The sequence below is a fragment of the Diadema setosum genome, chromosome 18 (genome assembly GCF_964275005.1).
Source record: "Diadema setosum chromosome 18, eeDiaSeto1, whole genome shotgun sequence".
In the NCBI taxonomy this organism is placed as follows: Eukaryota; Metazoa; Echinodermata; class Echinoidea; order Diadematoida; family Diadematidae; genus Diadema; species Diadema setosum.
In genome coordinates this window covers 10023846-10039280 of record NC_092702.1, presented here as the reverse complement: position 1 = coordinate 10039280, position 15435 = coordinate 10023846, and the positions used below count along the sequence as shown (strand labels likewise).

The 15435-nt window shown below is 37.1% G+C and overlaps 1 protein-coding gene across 2 annotated transcripts in view; it reads right to left on the bottom strand.

The window, feature by feature from the left end:
* LOC140241650 (mitoferrin-2-like) overlaps positions 1 to 13829 on the bottom strand; it is a 54199-nt gene extending 40370 nt beyond the window's left edge. The window contains exon 1 of one of the 2 annotated variants that reach the window (XM_072321392.1): positions 13489 to 13829. In XM_072321392.1, coding sequence (XP_072177493.1) covers positions 13489 to 13791 — 303 coding nt within the window. In that variant the 5' untranslated portion in view covers positions 13792 to 13829. Of the gene's footprint in view, positions 1 to 13062; positions 13151 to 13488 lie in introns of those variants that run through there. The other variant, XM_072321393.1, reaches the window with a different exon arrangement.
* Positions 13830 to 15435: the final 1606 nt, after the last annotated feature.

Here is a 15435-nt window from a genome sequence, read left to right as displayed (position 1 = left end):
GCTTTGGATTTTTAAGATCATATAAAAATACATGTACATGGACGAATCATAATCCTGCCATGAATTACGATGCAGCTTCAGTCCTTCCACAAGGAGGCGTGTGTGCCACTCAAAAGAAAAAAAAAAAAGAAACGAACAATTCTTGTCTATGAAATACTGCATATATGTCATATATCTAAAAGGATGTTTATTTTCCCAAATTAGGCGAGTCAATCAGGTGCTATTCATGAATTGAACAACACACAAAAACAACATTTCTGATCCTGGCATATAAGCGATATTCATGCATACATTTCTCTGTTCAGTACTGTACTCCATGATCGCCAATTAAACCACTCGTAAAATTGTCAGGAAGTCCCTATTCCCTAAAGATTAAACTTGCTAAATATATGGTGTACACAGTATCATGATGAATTAACAACTCCTTGTTAAAACATACCTGCAGCCTTCATGAGTCTATTTTGTCTTCATTCAATGACACTCGATAAACATTTATAAATTTGTTATTGAGATGCACAACGTGGGTTGTAGAAGTGTTAGATTCGGGCTCTGAGACTTCATACCGACAATTCTTTATCAAGAATGTTCTACCAATGCAAGATATATTATATATTGATAACATTTGTCTATTCTTTTTTACCCTATTACTCATAACCCATGTACATCCCAAATTGTCAGTATTTCAAACTTCATCACATTCAAAGACATTAGGAGACTGTACATTTGCATGTGTAATACTCACCAAATCTATAGAATGAAATACATGTAGGCCTACCTCTACAGATAAGAAATGTAACATTCCTAGACACATTGATTCAAACTATGTGTATCTCATCGATTAGGTTCAACATTTGTCATGTATCTAGTACATTCCTACAAATTGTAGCTCTTGCAGAAGAGAACATATCTGCATTGCTGTTGATGTTTCAGAAATGTACATACAAGGTAGTTATACTGTACATTGTATTTATAATCATTATTACATCTGATCATTATCATTATCATGCATCTTCCTTCAAAAATTCATAAATTAATGATATACTACTGACACACTAATATGTTAAAAAGCCAGTTCTATCTCTAACATTTTCATTGAAATATTTTTGAAATTCCTTCCTAGAATTAGGCAATAACATCAACAGAAGCTAGGTTTCCTTGTATGTCTCTGACCGTGTGGCATCTGATACAAAACTACATTCTAAAAACTGCCCAACAGCTATGGGTGTTTCATCCACTGATTGTATTAACAATTGCTGGTACCTCCACAAATACACACTGTTTGAATCTTGCTGTGCTTGTCAAGTTCTGTGTTTTTAAACCCCAGCACAACCTGGGACAAGTGAAATATGTTTAACGATCTCATGGCAAGCATTTTGTAAGTATGTGAAGATCTGCCAGCTTCAAACGACAAGTGAAAATCTTGTTTCTTATTTACAAAACTGTCCGTGATTTCCTTATTCATGAAAATATCCATACCTAAAAAATAACATTTTTTTCAGGAGCTGGTCTAAACCCACTGCACATATGCATGGGTGCTAGTGATGCTTTCCTTTTTTCTAAACAATGAACTCAATAATTATGAGGCAAAAATACATTAAACTTATAATGCATATTTAAGTAAACTATCCGAATGATGAAAGTTGTGCATGGAATTTATACACTTACAGTCCCAGCCAGTCTCCTATAAAGGCTGTGTGGTAAAGATCAATTACAGACTGAGCAGAAATCAGTAAAATGCAAGACAAAAATAGATTATAGGCAGCACAATATATCCCTAATCTTTCATTGTTTGTGAAACCAACAATAAAAAAAAAATGTAATTTGAATGCAATGTACAACCAATAAATTTGAGTAAAATTACAAATACATGTGCAACTCTCAAAATACTTTGTGTATGTGTACATGTGTGCATGTCCATGTGAACAAAACTACACAGGATCTTTCAGCATATATACACTGTACTTGTACCTGTGCACCAGAGGGCACGAGTAAGGTACAAAAAATCTCTATTTGTCTTTGCCCCTTTGATCCAACAAAACGTACAGTACTGGATCAGTGCATTCCAGCAACGTAAACTGCAGAGTCATGATTGCGCAACACAAACCATGTGGACATGCTCTCAGTGAGCACAAGGTTGTGTAAAATATCATTTCCTTTTTTGTGTGTGCTCGTGTGTGGGTGCTGGTACCTCACACTGAGTATACAGTAATTCATACATTGTACTTTACCCGTTGAGGACGGACTGATTTTGCTACAACACGCATTTCCCATAGACACCTGCCCTAGTATACTCGGGACTCATCCTCAACGGGTTAAAATATATACATATGTATGTGCAGTTATCATCTTTGTCATCTACACTCATGTCACTCAGAGGGTAACATTTACATGTTACTTTCAAAACAATGGTTTCTGAGAAAATAGCAGTGAGCAGATTTGCAAGAAACACATGTTTATCATAAAAATAAATTGTAAATAAACAGATGAGTTGCTCGCTAGCAAAGAAGTACCTGTATCCCTTGTAAATAAATACACACGTGCCCTAACTCATCTCCTGGATATATATACTTGTAGTGCTCATTAACATTAATGCGATCTAAGCAAAAGCTAATATTTTCTTTAAGTTCAACTACTCGGTGCTGGGTTTTTTTTAACAACTATAACAACTGTGTACACTTTCCCATCAGATAGTGTCACTTCAAAAACACATGTTTGAAAACTTCTCTCCAATCCATCTCGTGAGATACAGTGTACAATGGCATAGCTGCCTGTATTCCAAAAAGGGGTAACCTCATTATGTTCTTCAATAATACCTTTTCAACAATGTAGTTGACCCTTTCAAGAATGGGCTGGAATATCATTCAGATTTTGTAGCACATATTTTCATAGTCCAAATTAAAATATGGCTTTCAGACAGGAAACGGCTATAGCAAGGCTACTGATTCACAGCAAAGGCATATTTTAAAGACAGAAGCCATAATTATCTTGGATTCAAAATATGAAAATTACACAGATACTAACTAAAATTTCAGAAAAAATATACATACTGTATCTCAGTTCAAAAACAGATTTAGACGTGCAGTGCAAAGACAGAATGCAAGTCAACTCCTATTCCTTTGACAACTCTTCCACAATGCACTTGTTACAACACAAGATACAGACAATAACTATGGTATTTTCTGGACTCAAAAGACCCTCAGGACCAAGGAAATTGCCCACTATGATGAATTTGATATCTAAGCTGTTATCAGTAGATTTATTGTACACTTACAATTCACTTTATTAACATTTCTATTCAATGTTTGATAAATAAGACAAGAAGGGTTTTTCCCCAAATACTGTCCATCTAAAGGGAATTCTTACATAGTTTACATAAACAAGGGCTACATTTATCAACCTCCCAATGTTTGAAACACATTTCAGTACCCACATAAATATGGGTTTGCGTTTCTCATGTTGGTGCACTTATTAACTCTGTCGTCAGTTGATTGGGAGGCTTTGTCACTGTGCTGCTCCATTGTGCAGTTTGACCTGAGGAGCAGTGATATGTACACTATGTAGTTGACAGTGGTTGGCATGGGCAGATCCAAGCCATAAATGTGTACTTCAAAACAACTTTGCATTTATCAACTCCACAGAAACCAGTTTCGAGCTCAAATGCGTTTGCGATCACACTTTTTTTTTTTTAGGGGGGGGGGTGGGACGTTTCAGAAACACATTTCTAACCCCACATTCAAAACAGCTTTGCGTTTTTTAACTGCCAAAAAACTCCCTGAATGTTGTATGAAAACTTTAATTCTGTGCCAGAAGTGAGTTGATAAACACACCCTATGCGTCAACATGACAATATATTATAGACATGCATGTTCAGTCAAGACTCTTCTCAAGATAACCACCAAACTTACAACTGTAGTCTCAAAATTAGCATTTCAACAAATTACAGTTGTACATTTATGCAGCTGTCATTTGTATGACGCACCTCTTGACCCCCGGGATAGGTGCGTCATGGTCGCGTCAAGTACCTTTATAAAATTGGTTCAAGAATGTAGCCAATTGGAAGCGCTGAAATGAATCACGTGTGCTTGTATTTATTTCTCACTAACATCCACGGCCGACGTCACAATGTTTGCACTAGCAGTGCGCACTCAATCAGTTGTTACAAGTGCGTCGCGCGCTACTTTCGCGCTGTCAATCCTGTAAACAACTTCTAGTTCGGGCTGCCGGCTGGCCTTTCTTGTGTGCATAACATGTGTGGCCCGACGTATGTATACTCTTATACGTACAGTACTTTCCGAGTGCGACGTGTTTGGGACGAACATCTTCGGACATCTTGATCCACAAAGGTACGTGAAAAATGTTGTTAGTTTTCGACCCATTTTATAAAACAAATAATGCACAGGATTATTTCGTGGCGTTAGTGGAGACGCAGCTCACTCTCGGGTATTTACAATGTAGTGCAACATGCACTCGGCTTCGCCTCGTGCATGTTTCACAATTGTAAATACCCTCGAGTGCGCTACGCCTCCACTAACGCACTCTATCCTGTGCATCATTTGTATACCAATTTGATGACGCGTGGTACCGTCATGGGAGCAAAATGTTTATCACAATACTGACCCATATGTGCTTCATAGTCGGTCATTTAACCAGAGTGTGTCAAAAGGTTCGTTAATAGGACCGTCATGTAATTTTGCGAGGCTTCTTGCATGGTATCCCTCCGTAACAGAATAAAACAAACTCGCGATCGTGAGCCGGCCGGATTCACTGGCTCCTGAAAACGCGAAAATGACACAATTTTCATTCAGTTTTATTATAACATACTGATACTCACTTCATTCTCGTATGTCTTCTTTTTCTATCTGATGTCAGACTAAAGGTCTTTTCAGAAAGTTTGAGCACAAATTTGCTCCAAAACCACACTACCAAACACGATTTGTGATTAAAATCATCACATACACGCCCGCGGCATCGTGAAGCTCGCTATCCTTCAATCGCCGGGCCGGGGCTGCGGCGGATGCTGCTATGGCATGCACCGCACTCCACAGCAGGCCATACTACTGTCAAACGATACACTGATTACTGTGGCCAGGCCGTAGTTTCGCGAAACTAGATAGTTCGAGGACATGCCATAGCAACGTGTATATCAAAACACGCGTTTCTATGGGATGTCCATGAACTAGGGAACGGTTTTGAGAAATTCGAAGTCATTCAAAGTTGACGTGGTTTTTTCCTACAAAGATGCATTTTTATTTTTGTTGTTCATATCTCAAAAATTTGATTTCTGAATTTTTTCAACTAGTATTTGGGAATCTTGTAATATACTTAAAATGTTGAAAGAAATTTCTGAATATATTCAGAAAGTACGCCTAGGCGCCTAGGCCAACTGTTTGGATATTTAAATATTTACAATTACCTTGTATCTTTAATATTCTTAATACTTTATGCATTTTATTTCCCATGTTTTGCATTTTATTCTTTGATACTATTTTGTATTCATATACGTATATTCTATTTAATTGCTTTTTTTAATATGCATACACGCGGCCCCATTGTAATTCAGCCACGTATCTAAAATGGGCTTTTATCGTGCTTAAATAAATATGAATAAATACGAATGAAATCAAATTTCAATCTTTAATCCACGCCTACAGGCAACAGAAACAAACAAAAGTAAACAAATAAACACACATCAACAAACAAAAAACCCGCAAACGTACGCGCCGTGAGCGAGCCATGTAGTCTAGGCTAGGGTGCAAAATGAAAACTAGCCATCGGGAAACGCGCCATACCCTAGGGTTAATAATATATAGCGCTCGCATGCAAAACGAAAACTAGCCGTCGGGAAGCGCGCCAGGCTACAGCGCTCACGTACCAAACGAAAACTAGCCACTGCACTGGGACATGATCATTCAGAGCTCTGCAGCATTCCAGGTCTGGTACGTACCGCGAATAACATGTGCGTCAAGGGTCAGTCATTTTCACAAAGAGGTGCGTCACCATTTTGCATGGTTAATTCGTCAATGTCTAATAGAGGTGTGTCACTTTTTGTGACGGAGGGTACGCTATGGTACCTAAAAGGTATGACGCACATTGGTACTTTGACACACCTATCCCGGGGGTCAAGAGGTGCGTCATACAAATGACAGCTGCATTATAAGCATTTGAAGTACACCTCACAAAGCCTTCTTTTCTGTTTCCTTTTTGGTAGTTCTTTCATTTGTTATATAGTGCTTATTGGACAGTTAAGTGGACTATTAAATGCCAGGCATTTTCATAAAGTAATCAAATTCATTTTCTTTGAATAGTGGTAAAAGCATCATTGCCAAGGAAAAGGTTTCAGTTTGCATGAAGTCAGAGAGATGATGATGCAGCCAGCAGCTTTGAACTCAGGTTCAAGATGTGCAGATTTAACATGCGATTCCTATTATGTTCATGAACTTCAGCTTTGCCAGCAAGTTCTTGTGTGTGTGTGTGTGTGTATGTTTTCTTTCTGTGAACTGGAAACATTCCTTCCACTGTTTTGTACTATCAGAAATTATATGACAGAACACAAAATTTGAGTTAAATCATCGAATTCATCATCTCTATAGGCTTACCTCCTACTCTGAGTAAACCCAAGCAAGAGAACTGTACTTTCAGTACCGGTACATTGTATCTTTACTCAATTTGTTCAGAACACTATCATTTCAGGTGGATCACTAATTTGCAGCATCCATTTTTTTTTCTTTTTTGTGCTGGGTTATTTTCACTGTGACTGCTTAAATCATGTAAAAATTGTTATCATATACATGAATGTCACAAAAATATTCTGAGAGCATTAAATTACCAAATCTGAGGAACCTCTATACCCAAGTCTTAGTGAAGGGTCGTTACAATGTTTCACATGCATTCTGCTCTATTGCCCTTCTGTAAAGCCATGGCAAGCATGACTTGAGTTTGCCATACATTGTATGTCCATGATAGATGAGCTTTCACTTTCAGTTGCAAGAAACAAATACCTACTTTACACATAACATTCAATGCCTACACATGTAATTTTAACAAAATGTGACTGAATTTAATAATCCCAAATGCACAACCATGTACGACTCAGATTTGGAGCCCTGATGCATTCAACATCGCAATTTATCCTTTGAAGCAGAATATCTTTGTGAGGAGGTGAAATTGCAACTTGTAAATCAGCTACGGTACTCTGACAAAGCCCTCTTGCGGAAGACTCTATTTCATTCAACTCATATTTTGCATGGTAGTATTACTTGTAGCAAGATGTTGCAGTAAAATAAATGTTTTTTTTTTGTGGGTTTTTTTTTTTTTTTTTGTCCTACACGGACACGTAGCGGTAGATTAGTGAAGCAACCTTCTTTGTTAAATTTGTAATATTCTGCTATTTACATTGTCACAAATGTACACGGTTGTTTTAATGTGTATGTACACAGGTGGACCAGATTAATGGAGAACATTCTATTTGGTATAGATATAGTACATGTACATACAGGCTGACCAGATCAGTGGAGAATTTTCTAGGTGGTATACAATGTAGCTACAGTACATGCATGTGACAGAAAATACATTATAGCTCACTCAATCTAGAATTATTTCACCCATTCCAGAATGTTCTAGGAAGTGCTAACATATTTGGCTGAATGAGGCACTGTCCCTGTAGCCCAATGTGACTGGTAGTTATTTTTGGCAATGATGTTATGCACATAGTTGGCAGTGAGTCATCAAGGATTCCTGGAACTTGGACTTGCTAGTATGTTCAAGTGTGTGGCCCCAGGTTGGAGAAAATTACAGAATGTACTAGAAAGGGGTGAATGGATATAAAAGCCGGAGAAATTCTGCAGTAGGCAGAGTACCCAACACCTCTGCTCTGAGAGTTACGTCACTTCTGGCTCTGAAGCGACTTGTTATAGTCAGTCCTGTGTTACCTGCTAACCTGTTATGTTTGTGGAGATAAGGCCTGGGAGACATTTTGCCTGCACAGAATTAATTTGCCTACATTGGAGATAGACTCCATATTTTAATGTCAACGGACACTGTAACGGCAAAGCTGTGACGGACTGGATTCCTAGCTGAACATTATTAAGTGAATCATCATTCAACGCATTAACTGGACGTGGTCGTCATAACGTTTGGATTCTGCACGTTTCGCCGTGGACATATATCGTGGATTTTTCCCCGGATCTATAACGTGGATTATTGCAACCAGTGCCTCTGGATTTACGTTGGAGGAATCATTCATCGGTGCATCAAGGATCATTCATTTGTGCATCGAACATCGTAGTTGGACATCACCAGGGGACTATACGGACCTAGTGATTTAGGATGTGGATGTAACACGTGTAAGTGATTTCATTACCAATTCATGATTGTTTCTATTGATCATTATTGTACTGATGTAAAACCCGATTATGAGTCTGTACCCACAATATCACTGTTAATAAATCGCCTGAACATTAGTTGATGGTTTCTTTTGTGCGATCATTCTCAGAGTGATTTTGGTCGTAACAACATGTAGATTGTCTGTGTTACCAAAGTATCTTTTCATTTTACTCATGTCTGTATTCTCATATACACTATATTATATTGTATACATACTGTACACCTGTATCTTTTGTGTCGTTATGTGTAATCTTCAAGTATTATATTCACTGGTTTGTCATATTGTTATTTATATTCTTTGTTTGTACTCTCATACCCCGAGAGGGGGTCCAAAGAGTCAATAACATTCAAAAATTCAAAAATTCACGAAATGTTTTTATAGATTCACTTAACAGCAGAAGGGACATGTCACACTCAAAATGGTAGCCTCAACAAAGTTTCTGCAGGGTCCAGCTAAACTGCAAATCTAGAAATATTCTCAACACGAAACTTGCAATTTGTAGCCTTGCTACAAAACAAACAAAACTTTCACAAATTTTGGCTCTTCCCGAAATTTGCTAAAATTTCATGCAAGCAAACATTTCTGGTTTTACAGTACATTGTATTTGCAACGCCATGTGAAGTTACATGTACATGTAGGCCTACACTGTAGACTGACATACAAGACACTGAATAACCTGCAAACTTTCACAATGTAATTGCCAGTCATTCTTTAAGAAAAGGCTCGGGAATGGGCAAGTCCAAGATAAGGTCCTCTCAGAAGGCAAAATTTCATCTTTGCTCAATATTGACATGTTTGGTATCATTTTGAAGCTGATGAGTTGAAGTTTTGATTTCCACGGAGGAAAAAATTATATTATGCAAATTTATGCAAATTTCAAGGGCTTCATTTGCATAAATGTGAAACAGCGTTACGTATGGGACATTTATAAAAATTCATATTTATTCAAAGGAAAGCAAATTATATTTGATTAATATGTGGACATAAGAAGTTCTTCAAATAGTTTAACTTGGTATGAAAATTTAGGGATTATGCAAATGCTTATGCAAATTAGCTCATGAGATGTCCCATACGTAACAAATTAAGGTCACATTTTTAGGTTTTTTCTGAAATTTCTAAGGTTATTTGAATGCCCTTTTGGAAAGTTCTAATTTATTGTTCAGAAAAGTTAAATACCATAGAAAGAGGAAAAAATAGTAAAAGAAATATTTTTTATTAGGCAATGAAATAATGTTACGTATGGGACAAATGCGTTACGTATGGGACATCCTCATACATATTGCATGTGAATGCATGTAGCTAGCTGGGAAGGTCTCTCAGTACACAAATGGTCAATCATCCTGAAGAAAGCATTCCAACTTGGCATCTACTTTTGACTTATAGACACACGAAACAATACATGTACTTGACTGAACAATTTTCAGAAAGGGGGAGATAGCAAAATACACAATGAAAATCAGCATTAAAGGGAAGATAAACCCCAAGAACAATGTGGATTGAGTGAAAGCAGCAACATTAGTAGAACACATCAGTGAAAGTTTGAAGAAAATTGGACAATCGATGCAAAAGTTATGAATTTTTAAAGTTTTGGTGTTGGAACCGCTGGATGAGGAGACTACTAGAGGTTATGACGTATGAGTGGACTACAATATCAAGAAAATATAAAGAAAATACTACAAAAATCCATTTTTCATGAAAATTACAAATTCCATCAATTTGATATTGACAGATGTTAAGGGTAGCAATTATTCCCCCTGCTTTCTGAAAGCGATTGGTCCACTGCTCTTTCATAATTCTAGAAAAGTGAATTTTTGTTGAATATCCTTTATATTTTCTTTGTATTGTTGTCCACTCATACGTCATATCCTCTGGTAGTCTCCTCATCCAGCGGTTCCAACACCAAAACTTTAAAAATTCATAACTTTTGCATCGATTGTCCAATTTTTCTCAAGCTTTCACTGATGTGTTCTACTAATGTTGCTGCTTTCACTCAATCCACACTGCTCTTTGGGTTTACCTTCCCTTTAAAGGGATGGTATAGTTTTATAGAAATGGGGATTCAGATTTCAACATTTTACGAGATGATTGGAAATCAATTATATGAATCATAATAAAGAGCATACAATTCTAAGACTAGAGGAATTCAGTTTATTCAAGTTTATTTGTTGGAGATCCAATTTGAAATGACTGAGATATTAAAAAACAAACATAAGTACAATGAAGTGGTCCTAATAAAAATGTGACCCACCTTTTGTTAGGACACCACGTTTCTGGATATCTCAGCCACTTCAAAGCCGATTTTTGTCATGTTAACTTTGAATTCCTCTTAGAATTGTATGCTATTTAAATATGTCATAAAAGAAGTGCTAATTATCTTGTAAAAGTTGAAATCAGAATTCCCATCTAAACTAGAACTATACAATCCCTTTAAATACGATGTAGAGACCTCTTAAAGGGTACTGAAACCGAATACACAAGCAGATTGAAAAAAAATTGCAGTTCAACTACTAGTATATTGGGTACTGTTCACCACACAATGCAGAGCTCTAGCTACATTGTAGCTGCATTGTGTAACACATGCATGTGATGATAATGAAGATGTTACTTCAGATTAGTGTTTTTTGTATCATTTTTTTTTAAATTGCAAGTGATAAACAAATTGTCTTTATTCAGTTTTCAGTACCCGCGGTAGGAGCCACGACAAAATTCATGGGTATACATACTGAGGTGTGACTCGAATCAATGACCTGATTGCTAGACAGATATTATATGGTGTATCTACTCAATTATTGGGGTTCCATGCAGCAGGTATTGCATATTTATCAAAATTAATATTTCTTGTGTCAAGTTGTTTTTTATTGAAGTGAATGGCAAACTGCCCTTCATCAGTGGAAGTATAACACTTCAATACTATTCAATTTTTTTAGTAGTAAATCCTGATAAAAATCAGGACATCCTACAATGTACATACTCAGGTTGGTCGATATAGAATATGATTGAATATGATTATGATAGTAAATATTTGGGGAATATTGTTCCCTTGACAATCTGGATCAGAATTTGAGTAATTTCAACTGATTCTACCTAAATAATTATGCAAAAAATTGTTTCTGGGTATTTTGCAAAATTATTTTGCAAAATACGAAAAACATGGTTCTTTATACACTAAATGAATGGGGGACAAAGGGGATGCATAATCAGGTTGGTCATAAAAATATTAAAATATGATTGAATATGTTTATGATGATAAATATTGGGGAATATTGTTTCCTTGACAATCTGGGTCAGTATTTGAGTAGCTTTAACTGATTTTATTTCAATAACTATGTAAAATACCCATAAACATGATATTCCACACACTAAACGAATGGGGGAAGTGTCCCATACGTAACTGTCCCATACATAACACGTCATGTCTGTCTTTAATTAGAACCTGTAATTAGAGCTTTTTGCCTCATGACATGAAACTTACCTAGCTAATAATCTTGAGTGTTGTGACTTTCATCACAGTGAGTTTCAAGTTGTAGACTGAAATACTTTCAGAGAGTTTTGAGGTTGAAAAAAATGTTAAAAAAAAAAACAATTTTTCTGGTCCCATACGTAACGGCACATATTTTCTCTTCTAGAACATAATTGTGAAGGTCATTTTTCACCATTTTTTACATTATTATACTTCTCCAAGATATCAATCACCATGATAAAGTTCAATGTGATCAAAGGCCATTAACACTATTTTTCAGGTCATAAAAGTCTCTGAATGTCCCATACGTAACGCGCGCGTTATCTTGGACTTGCCCGAATGTGCTTTACGGTACATGTATATTTTGCAGCTTGTTTCTCGTGTTCTTTTTTTTTTTTTTGGGGGGGGGGCAGTTTTTGAGTCGACTATTTGCAAAATAAAATTGCAAAAATATTACAAATAGTACAATAATGCAACTTCCAATGTAGAAAAACATTGACCTACATAATTCTTGAAAAGAGATTATAGAACAATTCTCACAGGGTGCTACATAAGCACTTGCCCGATTGCCCAGGGCAAGTGAAAATCAAATTCGGGCAAGTGTTTTTGAACAATGAGAACAAATGCTTGCCCGAATTAGGCAAGCAAAAAGTTTTGAAGACACTTTTTTCCCTAATAAATTTCCCCAACAAACCCACAACGTCAACCATACAATGCGCGAATTATACGTGGTCGGTTTAAAAGAAGGTGGTCGATATGTAGTACTAGTACTCAGTAGTAGGGCTACCATACAGGAAGAAGTTATAACAGCACCAAGTTGCAAGAGTTTAGGCATCCATTATTGATTCAGTCATTGTTGGCGGTTTTTGCTGTTGCTGTTGAATGCACTCACTGGTGGTAATGCAATGCAATGTTATGCTGATGAAGAAACTAATCAAGCAACACTGTGCTTGTCATGTGCGTGGGCAGTGGGTAGTAGACTACCTGCATGGTTCAGTGATGGATGCCTGTTGAAGCTGCCTGGGATCGGAGTACAGGAGTAGAAGTGCAAAACCAGGGAGGTGGAAAGAGACATGCAGCAGCTAGCCTGGCCAGCATGGATGATGTAGCTGTGCGCATCATGTGCCATTTCAAAAGAGTGATTGCTTTGCTTTAACTTTTATGCATCCTGAATGAAAAGGAGAATCCTTTCTATACGAATGAATTTACAACCAAATACCTTATTAATCGAATGTACGTTCACAGATACGCAGTAAACACTTCCAGCGCAGGGCGCCAGCGCTTCGCCTTCGGGAAGGAACGCTGCATGCATGTACTGTATTATCGCAAGCAACGTGGTCTTCGCGTCATGTTTAGTCGCAGGCTAGCACTGAGCTTGGCAATCACACACGGTACACGTACACGCAATATGAATGAGTTGACCTTTGCCTACACGCGCACACGCGCGCTTGCATACCCACCACATTACCACGAAACATATCGACACTCCGATCATCGAAGAACATACATACAGCTCATTCTTCGCAATGGAAGAAGAACTGAATGCAAATAAAATGCAGACGGAAGTGTCCAACAGATAATGGATCAACATAATGATTCCTTCCCTGTGTCATTTCCTCCACATGTCTTTACAAAGATTACTCACTTTCACACTATCGACTGGATACATGACGCAGTGCTCGGCCATGCCGGCGAACGCACCGGCCACCAAGTGCGTGGATAGCCTAGAACTCTCGGGCAGAGTTTCGTAATCATCGTACTGCACAACACATTCCGCAGAGGAGCTCGTCTTGTCAGCTGCATCATGATTGTCCATTTCTGAGATGCGCTGACGAAGAGACGGCAAATCATAGTCTAAAATCCGCGGCAATTTGTGTTGAATGTGCAATGCTTCCAGCTTAGACGAAGACAATTCGGCCATTCGAGTAAAACTCGAAGTCTTCTCCATGGGGATAATTTTCGATGGAGCACGTTACCGCACGCGTGTTGTGCAAGTCGCAGCCATCTTGTGATGAAGAGTAGGCCGGTCTGGCTAACGAAAGGCGTAAATGAACCCGGAAGTGAACGTAAGCGCGCGTACAAGGTTATGTACCTGGTACGCAGAGTCAGCACAATACACGTTCTTTAAGGACACTCATGAAAAATTACGTACGTTAAGTCTGAAAATCCAAAGGAGTATTGGAATATACTAAATCCCTCCAGAAAAACGAAATCAGAGAAGTGTTCAATTGACATTGGAACTTTCCAGAAACATTTTAAGAGTTTAAATGATATTAATGATGGTATGCTGAGATCAACACCGACGAGTTTTGCAAATACTTGTAATACAGCACATATCCCTCTTACCATGCATATTGAACATGATTATAATGACCGAATATCTGAAGAAGAGGTGACTGCTCATATAAAGCAATTGAAGAATAATAAGGCACCTGGTTTTGATTTGATATTAAATGAATTTTTAAAAAACAGCAATGCGTCCCTAGTGAATGTAATAACCAAATTATTTAATTTAGTTTTAGATAGCGGAATAATTCCAACGGATTGGACGATTGGTATGATACGCCCTATCTACAAAAATAAAGGTTCTGTTAATGACCCTGATAATTATCGTGGCATATCGTTATTAAGTTGCATTGGCAAATTATTTACTTCAATAATTAATGATAGATTGACAGATTTTCTCGATGATAATCATGCCATTGGGGAAGAACAAGCAGGATTCAGAGAGACTTATTCAACTGTTGATCATATATTTGTGTTGCATTCAATTATTGACTTGTATTTATCACAGAGAAAAAGATTATATTGCGCGTTTATAGATTATAAGAAAGCTTTTGACTCTGTCGATAGAACATTGCTATGGAACAAAGTTGCTAGATGTAACATACAGGGAAAAGTTTTTGATGTAATCCGAAATATGTATAAAAATCTAAAGTCATGTGTTGTCAACAATTCAGAGCGTTCTGACTTTTTTAATTGTAATATTGGAGTGAGGCAAGGTGAAAATCTCTCTCCTTTGCTATTTGCATTGTATATAAATGATTTTCAAGATTATGTAAGTTCCGCATATAATGGTGTTGATTTTTTGCCTAATGATTTGTTGACCGTATTACATGATAAAGGAATAGATGTATTTTTAAGACTCTTCTCATTGATGTATGCTGATGATACTTTAATCCTAGCTACTAGTGAGAACGAATTGCAATCTGCACTCAATGCTGTAAGTGATTACTGCAAATTATGGTTACTACAAGTTAATGTCAGTAAAACAAAAGTAATGATTTTCTCAAGAGGAAAAGTTAGAAAATTCAAGCCCTTTATGTTTAATGAGAATGTTTTAGAGGTTGTAGATGAGTATACTTACCTTGGAGTGGTGTTTAATTATAAAAATGATTTTAAAAAGGCCCAAACTAAACAAGTTGATAAAGCGAAACGAGCAATGTATAGTCTAATGGTTAAGTCTCGAAAGATGCGGCTTCCAATAGATATCCAATTAGAATTGTTTGACCGGCTTGTTGTACCCATTCTTATTTATGGTAGTGAAGTTTGGGGATATGAGAATTTAGCACTCATAGAGAGTCTACATTAT